This window comes from Rhodofomes roseus (assembly GCF_022264815.1).
Source record: "Rhodofomes roseus strain CIRM-BRFM 1785 chromosome Unknown C8Q71scaffold_6, whole genome shotgun sequence".
In the NCBI taxonomy this organism is placed as follows: domain Eukaryota; kingdom Fungi; phylum Basidiomycota; class Agaricomycetes; order Polyporales; family Fomitopsidaceae; genus Rhodofomes; species Rhodofomes roseus.
Window position 1 is genome coordinate 661,144 of NW_025952962.1, and position 11,351 is coordinate 672,494.

An 11,351-nucleotide genomic window follows, 5' to 3' on the forward strand; every position below is an offset into this window, starting at 1 on the left:
TGAAGACCGCCCTGGCACACGAGCAGTACGAGATTGACCCACAATGAGAGATCCCTCTAGGCTGCTAACGTTATCATATTTCCCGATCTTGCATAGATAATGGGGCTCCTTCGCCGCCGTGTAGACGAAGACCTTCAGCGGGGCGCGAGGATCAAGCTTTCATTCATTTCCAGCAAGGTGCCGACACGGCCACTGAACATCGTAGTTCTTTGGTGTTTCTAGCATTACCTGCGTACCCATCGAGGAAGGAGAAGGCCTCATGACTCAGGTGAGCACAGCCCGCTGTCCCAAGAGCTGTCTTCTTCGACTGATAAGCGCGTCTAGTTTCGTGGACAGGACTGTTTATCTTTCTCATGTGACCGCGATTGGGTAACCATATGCATGTATTCCCTCTGATTACATTCGGCGTCCGACATCGAGGGCCGAGGCATGAGAAGTCCTGAGCTGTCACAAATCCTACTGTCTTATGGTGAGTGCAATATGACCCCCGATCGGTCATGATACATGCGATGTTCACCATGTTTACTGTCTTCCTGGCTTGAGGACGACAATTCGTTGGAGAGGCGTGCGTTGTGCGGGAGGCTCCAGACTTTAACCATCACGGACCCAGGGCAGAACCCAGGACGGGTGCGGATGTCCGTCCTTTGCAAATGTAAGTTTTGGTGATCGAGGCAAAGCCGTAGGCAGAAGCGTACTGTTCGACAATACCACATCAAGTAATGGCTCCCGCTGTCCATCCCACAAGGCTCGTTCACTCCGTTTCTGCCAGTGCCACAGCCTCGGATCCGGATCCGATAAGCCTAATCCTTGCTCAATGTGTAGGCTCGTGACCAGCCTACTCAATGCGCCTTGTACAGTATACATTGCGCTACCTCTATCGTTTGATTGACACTAGTACCAGTGTCAGCTTGATTGGCACCATTACGTTCGTCGACGCCGAAGGTCGCTTACTGATGTACTCATCGACCTGCACACTTCGATCTATCCATTGGCCCCTGCTTTCGTGGTCCGGCTTGGGCCTAGCTTGCTGATCGATTTCTCCGGCAGAGGGAACGCTGAACGTTCGCCAGCAGTATCGCTTGCTTCCTTCGGTGCCCAGTCTAGTTCGGTATAAATGGGCCGTCATCCCGCGTCTCATACGGCCTCGCGCTCCCTGACTCTGAGCGTACGACAGCTTCTAAGATGCTCTCCTTGTCTCTGCTGCTTGGCTTGCTGTTGCCTGCACTCTCCTCGGGAAACCCCGCGCGGCGTAGCATGCAAGTGCAGGAGTCGCGACCGAGCCCCCCGTCGGGGTATACGCTCACGGGACCAGCCAACCCTGATACCGTCCTCACTTTCCGCCTTGCCCTCACCCAGAGTGACTATGACGGGCTCATCGACGCCTTATACGACGTCAGCATGCCTTCGAGCGCAAACTATGGCGAATGGCTCAGTAAGGAGGGCGTGAGTAGTATTTATCACTCGTGCATTTGTCACACCATCTTATATTCTGCACGTCCCTCAGGTACAAACGTACATGGCGCCGACAATTGAGAGTATTTCTGCCGTCAATGCGTGGCTGAGCGAGAACGGACTGCAATCAAAAGTCATATCTGCGGCTGGCGACTGGCTCTCGGTTCCGATGCCCGTCAGCACGGCCAATGACTTGCTCGGCGCGGACTTTTCCATCTTCACCCACTCTGCGTCGGGGAAGCAGGCTGTGCGAACACTTGCCTATTCTATCCCTACCGACCTAACGGATCACCTTGCTTTGGTGCACCCCACGGTATCGTGCGTCTCCTCTCGAACCACTGCATGGACATAGACTGAATGTTCTGAATGGCAGGTTCCCGAACCCGTACGGTTACATGCCTATCACGAATTTCTCCTCGTCCGGCCTCACTGGCACTCGGGATGGCCACACGGGTCCGTGTGACGTCAACTCAATCACTCCAGCATGTCTGCAGTGGTTGTATAGCATCCCGACGACTCCTGCAACGAGTAAGGATAATGTCTTGGCTGTGACAGGTTACGTCGAGCAATGGCCATCAGAGGCGGATCTCTCCGTATGTGTAGCTCAAGTATGCATGTTGCTATGAGGAAATCTAACTTCGTGCACTAGGCTTTTTTGGCCGAATATCGCCCGGATATCGATTCTGCTACGAGTTGGACGCTCATAACGCTTGACAATGGCTCGGATCCACAGGGTCAATATGATGCAGGACTCGAATCGGTGTGTTGCTTCTTAGTGACGTCGGTGTCGCATGATTGACAGGATTCATGTTGTACAGAACCTTGACACGCAATACACAATCGGTCTTGCTACGGACGTGCCTGTCACGTTCATCTCTGTCGGTGCAAATGACGATCCCACGGATGACGAGTTCGCACAGACGCTACTCGATACGGCATTATACGTGCTTGCACTGCCATTTCCTCCGCAGGTGATGACTACGAGCTATGGCGACGACGAAGAGTACATCTCTCAGACTCTGGCAATGTGTGCATCAACTCCCTATGCGTAGCAGATGTCTGATGATGACTGACCCGTTGGTTTGATTGCATGCAGCTCTCTGTGTGCCATCTACGCAGGATTGAGCGCGCGTGGCGTCTCAGTTTTGTTTGCCTCCGGCGACGGCGGGGTCTCTGGTTTGCACTTCCAAGAGTGTACGACGTTCTTGCCGACATTCCCCTCCGGCTGCCCATAGTAAGTCACCCGTTTGTCTCACGTCACTGTACGACCTGCTGAAGTTGAATCGCCGCAGTCTCACTTCGGTCGGCGGAACAGTCAATATCCCCGAAGAGGCCGTCTACTTCTCTAGTGGAGGGTTCTCGACGTTCTTCGACCGACCATTTTACCAAGAAGCTGCGGTCTCCGAGTATCTGGCATATCTTGGCGACACCAATGCGGGGCTGTACAACCCGAGCGGACGTGCATTCCCTGACGTCGCAGCGTACTCCGTCGCCTTCGATATCATCATCGATGGCTTCGAAACCGGTGTGGACGGAACCAGTTGCTCGAGCCCTACTTTTGCGAGCGTTATCTCACTGCTCAACGACGAACTCATCGCAGCCGGCCGGCCAGTGTTAGGTTTCTTGAACCCGTGGCTGTATTCATCGGCTGCATCAGCGCTGAGTGATATTACGGTTGGGAACAACTATGCCTGCTCGGACTTCACCACAGGCTTCAATGCCACGACGGGTTGGGATGCTGTATGTCTCTTGAGTGCACCGCCGTACATCTCGGACTAACGGGTACGCTGTAGGTGACCGGACTGGGCACGCCGAACTATGCCAAGCTGAAGGCGATATTGGGCTTATAATACTTTCTGGGGCTTCGGACTCTTTTGTGACGGACTGGAGGTGCTTCTCGTGTAAAACTATGCTCACAGATAGCCATGGACAATGCTGATCATTAGGTGGGACTGTATCAGCCAAGTTCGAATCGACGAACTACGAGTGCACGCGAACATACCGCACGTGATCGTGTCGACTTCAGGGCAGCCAATGTCGCGCGCCCGTCTCGGTGACCGCCGGGTCGTTGTCCGAGTACGCGCTATGTGTGTTGGCATAGTACTAGTACTTAGTACCCTTGCTTGCGACTTGAATGTCAGCTCAGGTTGCATTCCTGACAGAAATAACACAATATGCCCCGTGATTCACTCGCTTATCTTCACCTCGGTGTGCTATGTTCTCAAGAACTTCGAGGGGTAAGACCGGCCGCCATGTGTCGCTGACGCATACATACTACTCCGTGAGTCCGCTCAGTTCCTGCACGATTCCTGCTCATGCTTTTCGTACATTTCTACAGCAGAGAGCCGCGTTGCTCACCTCAACCGGACGTCATACCTGTAAATGACAGAATCGGTACCGTGCACAAAACACCTTCGCCAGACACAAATAACTTCTTCGTGGGATGCATCCATCTGGTGAGTTCTCATCCACGATAGGGCGTCTTAGAGCATGTCCTGTGCACTTATATAACAACTGCAGATAGACAACACAGTCGTCCACCAGTACCCCTCGAAGCACCCTAAGGATCAGCACCATGCTCTCCTTCGTCCTGGTGCCCTTACTGGTCTTACTACCAGTGTTCGCCAAACCGTTTGCGCGGGATCTGCAAGTACACGAGTCTCGCGCTAACGCACCGAGCGGTTATGCATATACAAGCCCAGCTTCGCCAGATGCCTTGTTGAGCCTTCGGCTGGCTTTGGTGCAGAGCGATCCCGCTGGGTTGGTGGACGCTTTGTACGACGTCAGCACGCCGGAAAACGCGAACTACGGTAACCATCTCAGCAAGGAAGAGGTAAGACTAGACTCATTGACTTGCGGATCTGACGTTATCCGTAGGTCGAAGCTTTCGTCGCGCCCACGGCTGAAAGTGTCACAGCGGTGAAGACCTGGCTGAATGACAATGACATCTCTAGCAATGTCATATCTCCCGCAGGCGATTGGCTTTCGATTCAGGTGCCTGTCAGCAAGGCGAATGACCTCCTGGGTGCTCAGTACTCCGTCTTCACACACGCTGGTACCCAGAAACAGACCATCCGGACGCTCTCGTACTCGATCCCGACGGACCTGTTGGGACACCTTGACTTTGTTCATCCCACTATCTCGTAAGCAATACTCTAAAATCGTGTGTTGGATGACAGTACACATGTATGCATAATTATTTCATGTGCAGGTTCCCGGACCCAAACGGCACTCCGCCGCTAGTAGGATTCCCACAGGTTCCGGAACGGCGGTCAATTTTGAACGATACTGCGGGACCTTGCGCGAATACTTCTGGCATCACGCCGGCGTGCCTTCAGTCTCTGTACAGCCTGCCGACTACACCCGCTACGCATGGATCTGCGATAGCTGTCGCCGGATATGTTGGGCAGTGGCCGCAACGTGCAGACTTGATGGTCGGTCTGCACTATCCTCTGTCCCCAGACGGGCTGCTGAACAAAGCATTGCTGTCAGACTTTCCTGGAGGATGCCCGCCCGGATATGTCGCCTTCCACGACGTACAACCTCGTCACTCTTGACGGGGGTATTGACCCGCAGAACGGAAGTGCGGGAATAGAGGCGGTACGCTTGACCTCTCGCCTTGGCCGACTGACTCGACGATCTGATGCAAATATCACAGAATCTGGATATCCAATATACTGTCGGTCTCGCCACAGATGCACCCGTGACGTTCATCTCTGTTGGTGGAGGTTCAGACGTAACAGACTTCACCGACGCGCTCCTCGACACGGCAATTTACATGATCGGACTCGAGGATCCGCCCCAAGTCATGACAACGAGCTATGGTATCGATGAATACACGGTCTCCGAGAAACTGGCGTAGTACGTGGATGGTCTGTTGCGGCATATTTGGGTCTCTCACTGACTTTCATCTTGCAGTAACCTCTGCAATACATACGCGCAGCTTGGCGCCCGGGGTGTATCGATCCTGTTCGCGTCTGGAGACGGTGGTGTCTCTGGAGGCCACTATCCCGCCGATGGGTGTACAACGTTCTTACCGACCTTCCCATCCGGGTGTCCATAGTAAGCCCACTGGTCCTCTTCCTATCATCGATCAACCTATAACGAGTGCCTCTGGACAGCGTCACTTCCGTCGGTGGTACGGTCGACATTCCCCAGACGGCTGTCAACTTCTCTGGTGGTGGATTCTCCAACTACTGGGCACGGCCTTCTTTCCAGTCTCTCACCGTTCCAAACTACCTCGCCTCCTATGGATCCGAGCCAACCGATGCCGGGCTGTACAACGCGTCGGGGCGGGGCTTCCCAGACGTAGCCGCATACGCGGTGGACTTCGCCATCGTCGTGGAAGGCGCTGTCATACCCGTCAGCGGGACGAGCTGCGCGAGCCCGACGTTCGCAAGCGTGGTCGCGCTCGTGAATGACGCGCTATTGGCGGCGGGGCGCCCGGCCCTCGGGTGGCTGAACCCGTGGTTGTACGCGGAGGGCTGGCAGGGGCTGACGGATATCACAACGGGGAACAACTTCGCGTGTTCTAACTTTACGACTGGTTTCGAGACGGCGGTAGGGTGGGATCCGGTACGTCGTCGTCACGCATCGCGCGCTCGTGGCTAATGTTGGGTACCATCATGTAGGTGACGGGGTTGGGGACACCGGACTATGCACGATTGCTGACAGTACTCGGGCTGTGAGCCGTGTCTCCTGCACCTTGCTTGAATTCAAGGTGCCTCGCTGCCAGCTCGCAATCCAGAGTGCAGAATCTTGAGGTCATGATTTCCAACGAGTGCATCAAGTATGATGATTATGCCTGTGGTAAGCTCTTGTATGCACCAAGCTTGCCTAAAGCCTTGCGTGTCGTCCAGCTCGTCGGTATACAGTAATACCGTCCCCGACCCGCTGTATCAACGGACGAAGCTCGATCACGACCGATTCTCGAAACAGTGCATCACCTATCCACACAGATTCTCCAGGCCGTCTCGGGCTTCCACAAATAGCATAGGCCTGAGGACGACCTCTTGCACAGTCAGCCAGCGTCACCGGCCCACGGCCAATGATCGACAGTGCCGAGGGAGAATGCCCCGCGCACCGTCACGGCGGCTTACATCTTGGCATGCTACGCCCGCACTCCCGGGCCTGGGGATCCTGCCGACCACACACAGTAAGGGATGATGTGCGAGCGGCGCTCCTGTGCGCACTTAAAAGGTGCGACGGGGGGAGATGGAGGGGCGATATCATTCCTCCCGGCTTTCACTGAAGCGAAGCTACAAGAACATTGACAAGTATGTCCGCAGATAGCATACCGGCAGACCGTGCCTTCTACGAGAAGCTCTACTATCTTCATCCGGAAGAACTCGCGTTCTTCACTGCTCAGACGGGGATCACGGATGAGGAAGAACTGAAGCAGCACATAATGAGTGTCCAGGCGGACGCTCTGAAGGCAAGTATCGCGTTTTCTGGCTACTACCTCCGGAGCATACTGATGAATTCGACTAACACAGGTCACACCGTACACTTGCATCAGGGCGTTTGCCTTCACGAAGTGCGTTGCTCACGTACGGATCCGTCGTGTGTTACGTGCTGACCGGTGCAAATGGCTTAAGGCTCGTAGCAAGCCGTATCCCTGCGTACGAACAAGCTATCAAGCTGGGGAAGGAGCGCGAGGGCGCTATCCTGCTCGATATAGGATGTTGCTGTACGTATGCCCGCCTCATCTACTACGCTATCGGACATATGCATCATTGACGCTCTTGGCTGCCTAGTCGGAGTTGACGTCAGGAAGGCTGTGGCCGACGGCTTTCCCACTGAGAACGCCATTGGGTCGGATTTGCACCCGGGTAGGCTTGTTCGTATGACTAAGCAAACATAGAACTTGACCGAGTCCATTGACAGAGTACTGGGACCTCGGTCACAAGCTCTTCAAGACTACCGCAAACGAATTTCCTGCCCACTTTCTTGGTGGCGATGCCTTCGAATCAGCCTTCTTCGAGAGTGGCCCGGTTCTCGACTCGCCGCCCGCCACGCCGGCACCTGCGCTCGCCTCCCTGAAGACACTCACGCCGCTGAACGGGCACGTCTCCGTGATCCACGCCTCCTCGTTCTTCCACCTGTTCACCGAGGAGAAGCAGCTCGAGCTCGCGCGCAAGCTCGCAGGGCTGCTCTCGCCCGTGCCCGGATCCATGATCTTCGGCATGCACGCTGGGCTGCCCGAGAAAGGCCTGTGGACGGAGCGCTCCGCGATGCGCAATGGGCAGCAGATGTTCTGCCACTCGCCGGAGAGTTGGAGAGGGCTGTGGGACGGAAATGTGTTCGCGAAGGGCAAGGTGAAGGTCCAGGTAGCTCTGAAAGAGGCGCGGGAGCTGATGCAGATGGACGCGGTGAAGTGGGCGAATGAAGCTAAGCGCGTGGAGTTGCCTGAGATTGCTACCTACCGGATGCTGCTTTGGTCTGTTACGAGGCTTTGAAGGATATCAAGCTGATTCTACTTGTATGTGTGATATCGATGTTCGGCATTCCGCGTCGACGTCGTGGATCCTCGGTAATTCGTATGTCTTGCTTTTGCGACTACACCTGAATCAGCGCGAACAGGACGCTACGCTACACCGCCTCTGCTAGACATACAGTATCTTTTCCATCTCTTGAGCAGAGGCTATGTGGACCTACCAAGCTTGCGTCCCCTTAATGCCGTTTGTGTGCCACGACTAGTACATAGCAAGTCTGCCAGGGCGTCACGTACATGGTGCATGTCCGTGATTGCCAAGGGCCCGGGAACTTGCTCGGACCACTGAAGTCTGAAGCCTTGAGGGCGGGGGTCCGAGGCGTCCAGCCTAGAACGGCTCGCCTGGTCTAGGAGACGTAGAGGAGTCCGAGGCAAGAAGGCCCTCCGAGTCCGCACGGATTGCGGACGGGCTGCCCGTGTGGCTGGCGACGCGGGAAGGCTGGATTCCGCTCGAGCAGACCTCGATCGCGATCGCGGCCCGGCAGCTGCCGGTCGAGGCGCACCTTGCGCCGGGTTGAATGGGCGAGTACCTCTGACTCTCTCTCTCACCATGCTATTGACGAGCTTTGAAGCGGCTTGTGCACCTTGCGACGACCGAAGACCAGGAGGAGGCCTGTCAACTATTATTCAAGGTCGACTCTCCGAGGCAACGACGACCCGGAGCGGCACCGTAAATATCCCACGACAGATAGATCTCCAGCGGTCCCCGACCTTGCTGTTCCGGGCCTCGCTCGACGCTTTCCGCCCATATGTCTTCCGTCGCCTTCAATGTCCCGCCAGGCTGTGCGGAATACCTCCGAACCATCTCTCCGGCGGCACGATTGGCGTTCCGCTACAGCAGCGCGGGCTGCCGGTCGCTGGACCAGGCCCATCCGCGGAACGTTGTGGCGACGCATTTCGCCCGCTTGCCATTGCGTTCTTAAGGACCACCATGCGGGATTCCTCACTGTAATATTATGAATCCCGCCGCAATGGCCTCTACTGGGTCTTTGGAAGACCATACCACGACGAATTCCGTCCAGCTTGACCAACTCGACTCTGCAAAGTCGCTACCGAAAGAGAAGCCCGATGTTGAGGCGGACGTCTCGCAGTCTCTGGATCACATACCCGATGGCGGGATGCAAGCATGGTGTGCCACCATTGGCGGGTGCGTACGTTCCTATTGCTCTAGCGTCTGCCTTGCTCATGAACACGTAGGGCGTTCATATCGTTCTGCACGTTCGGGTATGCGAGCTCATTCGGAGTCTTCCAAGACTACTACGTGCTCGCAGGTACCTCTACGTCGTCCAACATCAGCTGGATCGGCTCTCTGCAGCTTTGCCTCATCTTCCTGGTGGGCTTCCCCGCCGGGCGACTCTTCGACGCCGGCTACTTCCACTCGGAACTCCTCTTCGGGAGCATACTGTATCTCTTCTGGTGCGTACGACTAGTTCTACAAGTTTCACCAGCTACTGACATCATGCGACCAGCCTCTTCATGCTCTCCCTAGCAGACCCAACGAAATACTACCAACTCCTCCTCGCACAAGGCATCGGCATGGGCGTCGGCGGCGGGTTCATGCTCGTGCCCGCTCTCTCGCTCCAGGGCCATTACTGGAAGAAGCGGCGGAGCATGGCGCTCGGTCTCGTCGTCACCGGCTCCGGGTGTGGCGGCATCATCTTCCCCATCATGCTGAATCGCCTGATCAGCGGCGCCGACGCGGTAGGCTTCGCATGGGGCGTGCGCGCGTCGGGGTTCTTGTCCTTCGGCCTGCTGGTGATCGCTCAGCTCTTGATGCGGACGCGGGTGCCTGGGGCGAAGGAGAGGGCGGAGCAGCCGAAGCCGGACATATTGGGGTCGTTGACGGACCCGTCATTCGTGTTCACGGTCTTCGGGTGAGTCATTTTGACGCATATAGTCAGGCGACATGGACGCTGATGACACTGCAGAGTGTTCCTTGTGTACTGGGGATTGTTCATGCCCTGTGAGTGTCCGAACGAGTCTCTATGCCGTCGAATCTCATCGGTCCTCCGACAGACTTCTACCTGCAGCTCTGGCTCAATCTGCATGGGCTCTCCAGTACCCTGGCTTTCTATACGGTACGCAGTGTCAAATGCTGTCGTAGCGAACGACGGTACAAATTGAATAACGCGTCCTCAGATCGCCATCCTGAATGCCGCCTCCGTCCCAGGGCGGATCATCCCAAATGTACTCGCCGACTATTTCGGAACCCTCAACGTCGTGATCCCCGTCTCCCTAACAATGGGTGTGCTCGTGTTCGTCATGTTCGGCGTGACAAACACCGCCGCTGTCATCATCTTCTCGATCTTGTACGGGTTCTTCTCGGGCGGATGTGCGTGACAGCTCCTTGCTTTCGTGCTCGTCCGTTGTGCTAAGCCTGGGTCTCGTAGACATTGCCCTTGTCCCGAGCGTGTTCGCCGTGCTGGCAAGTAGACCTGAAGAGCTTGGGTATGTCTTTGCCTGTTCACCTCTTTCGTCTGCGTTCTCAATGCTTCGCTTCGCAGAATCCAGATGGGCCTTGGCTACTGCTTTACCTCGCTAGCCATGCTGACTGGGTCGCCCATCGATGGAGCACTCCTCGGGCACGGCACCATTCTGCACTGGCCCAAGCCTATCGTGTTCAGCGCGGTAAGTCTCAGTATGCAGCGGCGCGTCATTCGCGGACTGACGAGATGCAGGTCGTGATGATCCTTGGTTCCGGGGTCACTTGTATCGGGAGACATTTCCTCGTCGAAAAGAAGGGGACGAAGTGGACGTAGAAGCGCTCAGGAGGCTACTCACACGACGTGGCAACGTAAACTCACGACTCACGACTCGCCATAGACTTCTAGACCACCACTATAGTAGTTGTCTTGTATGATACCGATAGGACAGTAGTACTCGCATACTAATGAATGTCCAACAGTCTCGTCCCTGTCCGAAGGGCCGCTCGCCTGCAAGAGTCTGCCATACTACTACTAGATTCTGCTTCAGCCTTGGTATGGATCCTTGCAGCTCGTGGCACTCTATGTAGCTCATGATTATTCCACAAGATGCATGCTCGCTCGCAAGGATATGTATCAGCAATCCGTGAGTGAACCCCAGTAATCTACAGCGTGCTCGCGGTCTGTACCTCCGACGGCTGACACGCGCCGACTGGAGCGTGCCCGACCCGTCAATGGTACAGACTGCACAGGCATCACAAGATTTCTACCTACGAATACAGGAGCGGGGGTATATGGACAGGCAGCATGGGTCGACATGAGTGAGGAGGAGATACAGGTGGGGGACGGTGACCCGAGACACAGACCCGATAGCCTCCCGCAGCCTCTCGGCACGGGGGCGACGCCACACGCAGCCTCTCGGCGCGAGGGCGAGCGGACAGCAGCCTTTCGGCGCTGCCGCAACAAGAACCCGAACCCGAACC

General features: G+C 55.9%; 4 protein-coding genes across 4 annotated transcripts; all 4 read left to right on the top strand.

The window, feature by feature from the left end:
- Positions 1-960: 960 nt before the first annotated feature.
- Positions 961-3,334, top strand: C8Q71DRAFT_500989 (family S53 protease). Its single transcript, XM_047918965.1, has 8 exons — positions 961-1,443; positions 1,505-1,770; positions 1,826-2,045; positions 2,102-2,212; positions 2,271-2,479; positions 2,549-2,686; positions 2,745-3,192; positions 3,246-3,334. Exons 1-8 carry the CDS (start codon positions 1,183-1,185, stop codon positions 3,300-3,302), a joined length of 1,710 nt encoding a protein of 569 aa, XP_047780933.1. The 5' UTR covers positions 961-1,182; the 3' UTR covers positions 3,303-3,334.
- Positions 3,335-4,027: 693 nt separating this feature from the next.
- On the top strand, positions 4,028-6,140 carry C8Q71DRAFT_855815 (family S53 protease; the record flags this gene model as incomplete). Its single annotated transcript, XM_047927228.1, has 8 exons — positions 4,028-4,285; positions 4,330-4,595; positions 4,664-4,886; positions 4,945-5,052; positions 5,111-5,313; positions 5,371-5,514; positions 5,574-6,027; positions 6,084-6,140. The coding sequence occupies 8 exons, from the start codon at positions 4,028-4,030 to the stop codon at positions 6,138-6,140; spliced, it is 1,713 nt and encodes a 570-aa protein (XP_047780934.1).
- C8Q71DRAFT_748368 (uncharacterized protein) lies at positions 6,084-8,056 on the top strand. The gene is made up of 7 exons (XM_047923137.1): positions 6,084-6,651; positions 6,730-6,886; positions 6,948-6,988; positions 7,050-7,141; positions 7,209-7,283; positions 7,339-7,805; positions 7,878-8,056. Exons 1-7 carry the CDS (start codon positions 6,500-6,502, stop codon positions 7,908-7,910), a joined length of 1,017 nt encoding a protein of 338 aa, XP_047780935.1. The 5' UTR covers positions 6,084-6,499; the 3' UTR covers positions 7,911-8,056.
- Positions 8,057-8,485: 429 nt separating this feature from the next.
- Positions 8,486-11,138, top strand: C8Q71DRAFT_748388 (major facilitator superfamily domain-containing protein). Its single transcript, XM_047923138.1, has 10 exons — positions 8,486-9,092; positions 9,143-9,361; positions 9,415-9,819; positions 9,874-9,908; positions 9,962-10,023; positions 10,085-10,277; positions 10,336-10,393; positions 10,450-10,573; positions 10,624-10,923; positions 10,978-11,138. The coding sequence occupies exons 1-9, from the start codon at positions 8,902-8,904 to the stop codon at positions 10,702-10,704; spliced, it is 1,368 nt and encodes a 455-aa protein (XP_047780936.1). The 5' UTR covers positions 8,486-8,901; the 3' UTR covers positions 10,705-10,923; positions 10,978-11,138.
- Positions 11,139-11,351: the final 213 nt, after the last annotated feature.